This window comes from Peromyscus eremicus, chromosome 1, assembly GCF_949786415.1.
Source record: "Peromyscus eremicus chromosome 1, PerEre_H2_v1, whole genome shotgun sequence".
Classification (NCBI taxonomy): domain Eukaryota; kingdom Metazoa; phylum Chordata; class Mammalia; order Rodentia; family Cricetidae; genus Peromyscus; species Peromyscus eremicus.
The window spans coordinates 8112334-8122165 of record NC_081416.1 but is presented as its reverse complement, the minus strand read 5'-3'; the positions used below and the strand labels follow the sequence as shown (position 1 = coordinate 8122165).

At 47.0% G+C, this 9832-nt stretch overlaps 1 protein-coding gene across 2 annotated transcripts in view; it reads left to right on the top strand.

Annotated features, from left to right (window-relative positions):
- The first annotated feature begins 5961 nt into the window (after window positions 1–5961).
- Rbm20 (RNA binding motif protein 20) overlaps window positions 5962–9832 on the top strand; it is a 208789-nt gene continuing 204918 nt past the window's right edge. For both annotated transcript variants that reach the window (XM_059245968.1, XM_059245975.1), the window contains exon 1: window positions 5962–6146. In XM_059245968.1, coding sequence (XP_059101951.1) covers window positions 5962–6146 — 185 coding nt within the window. The remainder of the gene's footprint in view (window positions 6147–9832) is intronic.

Sequence of the window (9832 nt, the reverse complement as noted above, 5' to 3'; positions counted from 1 at the left end):
TCCTGTCTTAATTGTCTTCTAACTGCAAACGAGAGAAGACTTTTTCGGCTCATCCAGGCCTTCCTCATAACCCTGTTTTTCTAGGAAGCCGGTCCAGGCAAGCCTGCACTCTGCTGTTCTGAGCCCCTGGATTCTGGACTCAGCCTGCCCTTGGGTTTGTGGCCAGGTCCTGAACAAGCAGCAGAAGGAAGCGCTGTACCCCTGCTGCTTGAGACAACGGTGCTCTTGAAGGAGGCAAAGATGCTGGTGTCACTGGTATGGGATAACTGCTTTTCTGTCGGGGACACGGGGTAGCTCTAGAACCTGGATTTCTGGACTCCCAAGCTGCAGCTACTTTGACCACAATGGAGTACCTGCCACCGGCTTAGCAGAGGACAAAGGGCCCGGCTGGTAAAGTCCCAGCCAATGAGATGGAGAGAAGCTCTCTCCTGCAGCCAATGAGAGATGTCCTCTGAGTCGTTAGGCAGAAAAGAGCCTAACGTGGGTCATGTCCTCACCGGTCCTCAGCTAAAGTTCCCTGCCCGTCTCCTTCACATTCAAAAGCGCATCCAGTTCCATGAGTAACCGCATTATTTTTAAACGGCATCTTTCGGCCGGTCTCTCCTGTTTGTTGTCGTTGTTGTTTCAGAGAGATGATTCTGTGTGAAGCCGGGATGCCGCTCTCGGTTGCTTACAACCATCTCAGGGATGGCATGGAGGAGAGACTGGCCAACTAATGCCGCCTCAGGGGGCCTCGACAGGGGAAACGATGAGGTGGCACAGACAGCAGGCAGGGTCAGGACCTGAGGGCAGAGAGAGGCAAGCTGAGTCCTGGGCTCCCATTTTACCAAGACACACTAAAAGCTCACTTCTGAGAAGACCAGAGACCGGGCTTCCCGGCCGGCTACGTAGCTGGACTTTATCAAGCCTTAAGTTGTTGGTTTTTGTTTTTTTAATTTTTAAATCTGCAAAATGGGCACAAAAATGACTTGTGTTGGAGATGGTTGTTATTATTATTATTTTTTAACCTGCAAAATGGGCGCAGAAACGACTTGATGTAGCTCATTTGGTAGAATGCTTGCTTATCTGGGTTCAAAACAGCAACAATAACATCAGCTACTATCTAGTAAAGGTGATTGTAAAACCGAAAGGGGGGTAAACATCCAAGAAACGCAACAGTTGCTGATAATGTCCTGATGAATTAATACATCTGGGTCTAGATGGTCAAATGCCTTCTGAATTACGAGACTGCTAGATTCTGCTTGTATAAACATGACTACTGGTAACTGTGGCTTTCCTTATGTAACTGTCTCTAATGGGGTGGCTTGTACATCAAAAAAAGCAGGGCTGAAGTCTGAATAATACACTGTCCCTGTCTAGTGTCTTTCCTTAGTTCCTTCTGATGAATTTTTGCTTTTTTTTTTTTTCAAACATTCTGGGGTTGGCAGGATGGATCGGTAGAGATTGGTAGATTAAGGCATTTGTGTTCGCGCCTGCTGAGCTCAGGTCACCCAGGAGTCACATGGCGAAAGGACAAAACTGATTCCTGCAAGTTGACCTCTGGCCTCTACACATTCACTGTGGCATTCACCATCCCACCAATTAAAAAAAAAAAAAACAATTAAAATATAAGTTAAAAAAACCATCTTATTAATTATTTCAGGTTGTTAATGGATGATAGTTTAACAATGAATCATTAAGTTTCACTGCTATAAAAAGCAATGTTCAAACTGAAAATTCAAGTTGTATATATTTCAATAAATTTTATTCCAAATGTTTAAATAATATAAAAGGCCACAGAAGGAAAAGGCTCTTGCCACATCCCAGTTTCTAGAGGTACTCACTATTGATAATTACTTACCTGTATAATTTTCCAGAGATGTTCTATTTAGAACATTTAATCATGATACAGTGCTCTTGAGAGACTATCATTTTCTCTCAAGAAACCTCTCCTGAGCCAGGCAGATATCTCCCTATTGAGAGTTCCTCAGCTGGGAGTAGGGACCTTCTTTATGCACACCAACCATCCCCCACTGCTCTTTTGGTTGCTTCTAGCTTTTGCTACTATGAACAATACCAGTCAGTTCCCTTGAAAGTACATACAGCTTTGATGGTGGTTACACATATGCTTAGAGAACCAGTTCCTGTGTTGAAATGTAAAACTAAGCATTTTTAGTTAGCATACAAAACATTGGGCTTCACTATGGCGTTTTCATAGCTGTCCTTCCCTGCGCCTCCTCCTGTCTATTCCTCCTCTGACCTTGTTGCAATGTTAATAGACAATCCCAGCTCACATGCAAGGGACTGCAACCGTTTGCACTTCTCCTTGCAGCAGAGAATGCGGAGGTCTGTGTCGCCCAGCCTCCAAAACCTCAGAGAGTACTCAGAAACAGATCTGCCTCTGGGACTACAAAGCCCTTTCCAGAGGTTTTAGAGGTTTGGGAGCACAAAACTTGACCATCTACTGGTGTACATATCGGAGGGGCAGCACATCTGAAATGGTCCCTTCTGCAGAGGACTAATTGCATCAGCCTGAAAGGTAGGTGACTTCCCTTTGGGTAGAGGACAGGGTGTCACTGGGAGACAGAATAAGCACTGAGCCTCAGCTCTGCTGCTCAGCGTCCCAGAGACCTTACGCATGTTCTTCAAGCGTCTCTGTCTGCAAAGAGGTGGCATTCAGTGACCAGGCATGAGAAAACAGCGCCTGAAATCCAGTAACACTAATTATTCAGGTTACAAGACAGGGCAGGGTGCCAGTGTTACAGCACGTTTGAGAATGGTTGACCCTGGAATAACAGACCCAGTTGTATTTCCCCTTCATTTCTACCAATTCCTCACGGGTGCTTCACTGCTGCAAATGTTCCCAATACAATTTAGACACTGCCTACTAATTTACGGATCTGTTGAATCAAGTGCAGTGGTGCTTTGTATTCAATGGAGGATGCAGCAGCACCGCCAGTGAGCTCTCAGCTCCACTGCCACCGTCCAGGCAGTGCTGGGAGGGGTGAGGGATGAGACTGGAAGCTGGACCGGCCCATCAGTAGTCTTGCTTCTGCCCCTTAGAAGCTGGGTGACCTTGAGCAAAGTTCTCATAGCTGTCTGAGAGGCTCAGTTTCCTTGGTTGTCAAACACAGGTAATGCCAGTTAGCTCACGGGGTTACTGTCTGAAGGGTAACAACGAGAGTACATCACCGCTGACTCCGTTAAATGTCCACACACAACAAAAGCTTCACTGCCTGATCCTTGTGGGTCAAGGAGGGACAGGATGCTCTGCGCAGAGGAGCAGGGAGCTGCTGTCAGCCCTCCGGTGCATCACACTCCCCACTGTGAGGGAAGTGGATGACTCAGCCTTTCTCATTTACTCACTGTGAAGTGCACTCTTGGGGTGGTGTGTGTGTGTGTGTGGGGAGTTGATTAGGATCCTAGATAATATCTTTAGGTTTTGTTTTTTTTTTTCACTCCTGGACAAAAAGTGAGGAAAAGTAAACTTACCCTCCAGTTGTTTAGAGTGTTCAATGTTTGATTGGAAAATAGAAACTAATGTTCGCTATCACCCCAGGCAGCATTCCCGGGGACCTGCCTCAATTAGCTTAAGGTTCCTTCCTCAGGGCTGTCCTCTGGCTTCAGGTCTGCATCACAAATGGCAAATATTCAGCTATAATCATGGAAATAGGATTTCTGGGGGAAAATGTCTGTGGATCATGCTTTTTTTTTTCCCCCCCCAAACTCACAGAAAAGAAGCAAAAAAAAAAAAAAAAAAAAAAAAAAAAAAAAAAAAAAAAGCCCAGTGAGTGTTCAAAGTTCCTTTGCTCTGCTGTCCAGGTTTGCACACTGTCAGTTCCTCCCCACATCTCTCTCCACTCATTCCCCTAAGGAGGAGTCCATAGAGTTCCATGTTATTAAGTCTTTAAGTGGTTCCACTCACTCAGTTTCCTGGGGGTTTTAAAAATACCTTGTTCAAGCTGGCTAAGATTGGACTGTAGACTCACACCTGTAAAAAACAGTGACTCTGAACACCTCCTGAATGCCGGACCTCCCACCCTACCTCGGAACCAGGGCTTCATCACTCCTAATTTACTTAGGGTTTGCTAACCAACCCTCAGAGAGTACTCAGAAACAGATCTGCCTCTGGGACTACAAAGCCCTTTCCAGAGGTTTTAGAGGATTCTCCGGAAGACATTTCAGTGAAAACATTTGGGGAGACTCCATTCATTTTCATTTCTGGGAGAGTTGCAATGTTAGTTTTAGGTCATTTCCCTCCAGGGTCAAGGGAATGTGTGTGGGGTGGGGTGGGGTGGGGTGGGGGGAGGTTAAGATGGAGTGTTTGGAAGCCACAGTCAAGGATTCAGCGACAGAAACCAACCACAGAAAACTGGACAAGACTTTCTGGCCTCATGTCCCCATGTCTTCTTCAGACAATGTGCTCTCGCCTTGTCAGAGGGGCCGCAAGCAAGCCACGATTACTTGAGAGGGGTTTGTTTGTTTGTTTGTTTGTTTTTCAGACTTAGTTGTGAACTGTGAATGATGTGATGTTTATGAATACAAATAGTAATTGTAATTGAGAACACAAGTTTATACGAGAGAGAGAGAGAGAGAGAGAGAGAGAGAGAGAGAGAGAGAGAGAGAGAGAGAGAGAGACTCCTCCTCCTAGGTAGTGTGGCAGAAGTAGGCAGTTTCCTGGGGTAAGTAGGGAAATTGACGAAAAATCAAGAGAGAGAGAGAGAAAAAAAATCATCTTTCAGAGAATTCGAGTAATTGTCAGGTTTGCGAGAAGCCATCTTTACAATTTTCCGGTGTGTGCAGTAGGTAGGCAGAACTTGAGGCGGTGGGGGCAGCTCGCTGCACTCTGACTTGCAAAGCAGGGCAGAGGAGCTTGGCTGCGGGGCGTCCAGGTCTGGAACACCGGTGAATCGCACAGCCCAGAGGGAGCTCCGGGGCATCCACGGCCCGGACCTTTGCTCAGGTACTAGGCGGTCTGCTGGACCAGGTGTTTCCTCCACGCACGCACGTTAATCTGCACCCGCGGCTGCCCTGTCGTCAAAGCCTCACTCTGCGGGTGTGCACAGCTGTGACCCTGGTGCACACAGGTGCCCAGCGCAGGCGGGCTCGGGGCAGTTAGCAGAGTCGGTGAACTCTGTCCTCAGCCTTTAAATTCCGACGAAGATGTGCCAATAAATACGAACGAAACGCCTGCCTGGTTTTGTTTTTTGCTCTCATGGGGTCTCGGTAGGTGAAAAGAAAAAGAAATGAACCCACGGCGACCCCACCGGCTGCCTCTGGGACCCCCGAAGCGACAGCTGGAACTGCCAGTGTGGTGAGCTTCTGGGCCTGATAATCTGAGCCCCGAGATTGCTGTCCCACCCACCTACCCAGGGAAGGATGTGACGGGGTCGGGTCCCTCCAGTGGCTCTGGCCTTGCTCCAGCCGCAGGAGGATGCCAAGCTTGGGGCGCGCTTCGCGCTGGCGATGTCCGCGGGGCTCCGCTGGAGCCGGCCAGGCTGTGCGCTCCGGAAGAAGTGACAGGGCGGCGGAGGATAGCTGGCGGGCGTGTGTGTCGCCCTCTCACGCGGGTGTCGCGCTGCGGAGCGCCTGGCTGGCCACCCCGGAGGGCTCACGGTGGCTGGTGGCGCCCGCTGCGCTGCGTCCCAGATCTCTGAGCCTCGGGTGGGCAGGCGCAGCTGTCCCGATCACCCTGCGCGCAGCAGCTCCTGGGCTCCCCTCGGCTCCCGTGGGCCCGGAGACGCCCCCTGTCCCTGTCCCTGTCCTCCGCCCCCCTCGGTAGCCGCACCAGCGGGAGCGGCGGGAGGAGGAGGAGGCGGCGCCGCGGGGACTGTCTCCTCCCCGCCCCTCGCGTCTCCTCCCCGCGCCACCGAGAAGGACAAGGGGACTGGGCACAAGGACCCCGGCCAGTGAGCGCCTGTGTTCCGGGACCGCCCCTCCCGCGCGCTCCTTCGCTGCGAGCCCGGGCCGGTGTAGCGGCGCATGGTTCTGGCAGCAGCCATGAGCCAGGACGCGGATCCCAGCGGTCCGGAGCAACCGGACAGAGATGCCTGCGTCGTGCCTGGTGTTCAGGGGGCCCCCGCGCCCCAGGGCCAGAGAGGGATGCAGCCTCTGCCGCCACTGCCACCGCCGCAGCCTCAAGCCAGCCTGCCCCAGATCATCCAAAAGTAAGAGGGAGAAGGGAGCGGGGCCTGGGGTACGCCTGGAACACACCCCAGGGGCTCCCTTTTGTGGCTTCCTTTTCATACCCTGCTAAACTTCGCCGGCCCCTCTGTGTTTGAAGTGTTGTTGGCCCTCTGGGCAGGGTCGGTGCTATTCTGGCTTGTTGGTGAGATTGGGTAGAAGACAGTTAAGTTATTCGGGGCGGGGGGGGGGGGATAATTTTTGTTTTTCCGTATGCTCTCTTTTCTCTTCTGGGATGTTACTGGATCTTTTTAACTAAATAAGCTCAAAGTTGGGGGAAATGACCCAGAGACTATTTTTCATCCTTCTGGTCCTTAGAGACCACTGGAATGTATGGCAAGTCAAGCGCGTGCTCGCGCTCCTAGTGAGAGTGTGTGAGATATCGCCACTGAGGACAAAAGCACCTTTAGTGAAGTCAGCTAGAGACTTTGGGGCAAAGGGAGATGAGGCCTATAAACAAGGCGCTTGGCTTTACCTAACTGCAAACAGTTTACAACATGGCCCTTGCAAAGAGTTCTCAGCCGCAGAATAAGGTTCCCACTAGTTACGGGGTGAACCTTGCCTTGCCGTTTAGGTTGAGAATTTTCGTCGTCTATCCATAGGCTGGGGTGGTCAGGGCGTCTCAGAAAGTCCTTTAGCCTGTCTGTAGAGTGTAAAAGTAAGACGCTGGCCTTTTGTTTCCTCCATTCCTTAAAAGGCTTGACAGTCTGAGGCCTAGAATGTTGGATTATTTGGAGGCTCTTTTCAGGTTTGTTTAGCCTGTGACAAAGTCCTGAAAAACGCTCGGAGAACGAGTGCTTCCACAAAACTAACCAGCAGCACTAAATGCACGCAAATTCAGGAAAACCTACATGGGGAGCTGAAGTTTTTTAGGTTGGTTGTGCTGATGTTGGGAACTCATTGCAATGCGCTAAGAGAAATAAGTGGAAATGTAACGAAACGAGGAGTCAAATACCAATGGTTTAAAAGCCGAGTTATGTAATAGAGTGAAAACTCAAGTTTACCATCAATAACGGCGGAGTCACATTTCAGGACAAAATGGTTCCCTATCTGTTGGCTGGTCAAACCATAAAGTCCTGTTCTACTTGTAAAGCTTTGGGCCTTCAACTTTGAGAGTTTACACAACTTTCAGCTCCTTGCGATTTGCAACTTTTTAAAAGTGAAAATATTTCCTAATGTTCTTTCCCCTTGTTTTGCAAAGCGTTTCAGCAAATCCTAACGAGGATTGACAGTTTCTGTAACTTACTTGAAGTTTCTCTTCGTTCCTCAACATAAATATAAATCAACAGACAAAAACTGCTTAAATCTAAAGTTTACTTACTAAAACCTCCAAGTTGATCAGTTATGAATTTAAAACAACTAACTTTCTCTGTGAACCAGTGACTTGTGTACTGAAATCATCCTGCATGTTAAATTTATCAAAACCGCTTTGTTTTTAGTAATCAGCCTGTGTTTCCCCCCACTTTTAAGTATATTAAAAACTCGGAACTTTTTATTCCCAGAAAAAAAAAAACTGTTCGAAGTATTGTCAGGTAGGGGGAAAAAAAAGCCCACTTGTAGAAATGGATAATTTAAGATATACTTTAGTTTCTTCTTGTAATTAATGATGTAAGTTATACATTTATCCCCCATTTGGAAAATTCCATCTCCGGAATATGCTATTTTTGAAAGACAAGGGGGAGCCTTTCAAAGATGGCCCCTTCTCTTACAGGCCAGGATGGAGCCCTGCAGCAGTGCCCATGGAGTGGTGACCGATCCGTGTTCAGGGACAAGGTCCAAGGCGGTGGATGTGCCCGTGGGATTTGATGTTCATGCTCTAATATTTCAGAGCTTTTCTTTATAAGGGTGATTTGGGGTTTGCATCTCCCTCTGTGCCCACAGCAATGCCGCTGGAACCCAGCAGAACACGGCAAGCGCTTTGCAGGCCCATCTGTAATGCGCTGAAACCCGAGCGGGCTATTTTGAAACTACGTTCGCATAATTTATTCTGAGCAACCATTTTTATGTTGTTGTGAGGTGCAGTTTGGATCGACCATCTTTGAGAAGAGGTAGCGGGTTGCTTGCCTTTGGATGAAAATTAGTTGTCTGCCCCCAGACTTGGAGGCATTAGTGAACTAAAGCTGCGGATACAATTTTTTTTTTTTAAATTGAAGCCCATATTAAATATTCTGAGTGACTCTTTTAGTTTTTGTAGTTAGTTCAATGAGGTCATTAAGTCTTCCCTAAGCTTCACTCTTTTTCAGAATAAGGGAGACATCAATCTTAAGGTTGCGTAGCTTTTAGGGATTACAGGGGTCTTTCACCTTTTAAGGTCTGCGTTGGCTGATTAGCAATGGTTTTCATTTTGGACAAGGTCAACGACTTTGGTAAAACCATGGAGAAGATGAAAACAGGTTTTGTTCTCATGGTTTACATTGGGTCTTAGAGCTACACTTAACTAATGAAACACTTGAGATGCGATGATGAATAACGGGGCGGTCGGTTGTTTGTTTTTCTGGAGTCCGGCTGGCCGCTTGGGAAGGTTGCAGGTCGCAGCGCATCTGTGGAGGCCTTCTGTTCCAAACAGGTGTACTTGGTTCTCTTTTTGTTGTGTTCTTTAGTTGAGCAACAACCATACCGCTGTTGCTCCTGTCTGTCCTGACATGAGAAGCCTTTCAAGCTCATCAGGCAGGTTACAATCGTATAACTCGGACCTGGGACATTTTTGTTTTAAGTCTGCAAGTTGGCCAATGTGGAGCTGTCGTTGTATTACAGAAGTCACTATCTAAACTCTTCGGAAAACAAGAAATATAAAAATACCTTAAGAAAAGATTTGGGATGAGTTTAGGAAATCAAAATAATTTGCAGATTAAAAAAAAACGGCATGATTTGTTTTTCATGTCCGCGGAAGAAAACGGTGGTTGACACTATCTTACTTCCAAAATTATTTTATTTTAATTGTGTGCTTTAAAATTGACTATAATCTTTGATTTATAAGACATTATAAACATTGATGGACAATGAGCATTTAAATTTTAGATGATAAGTTTCTAAACTACTATCAGAGTAAGGATAGAGTTGTAATTGTATAATGTGTGAATGTCATCGGACAGATGGGATTACAAGAGATACCTCTAAATGTGAGGAAACGTACCAAACACACATATCTTTACGTAGTAAATCACAAAGACGATTTTCCTAAATTATTTACTTGCTGCAAGATTTTCTTATTAATGTGAGTATGGATGAACTACTTTCTCCTTTCCAGATCACTTTCACAAGTAAATTTAAAAAAAAAAAAAAGGTGTAGTATTTGATAGCCATCATGAGAGCGTTGCTTGATGAAGACAGGGTCCAGCCTTGAATTACACTTCAGTGTTTGCTTTAGCACTATTCTGCTAAGTCCTCGAAACAGAAAATCTTACAAGTGGCCTCTCCAATAGCAGATAACTTAACAGACAGCCTCCATTTCAAGGGATCTCCATGTAACGGTCAAGGATACATGATATACCGGCAAATTCTCATCTTATGTGGTAGTCATCCACTTTGGTGGGCATGTTGATAATTCTGCCTACAATTAGGGGGAGAAATTAAGAATTTATTAAAAAGGGACATTACTTCAGATATATTTGGTCCTTTTCTGGAAAGAGGATGGCCTTTCTGACACCTGGGTCTCTTTCTAACATCGATT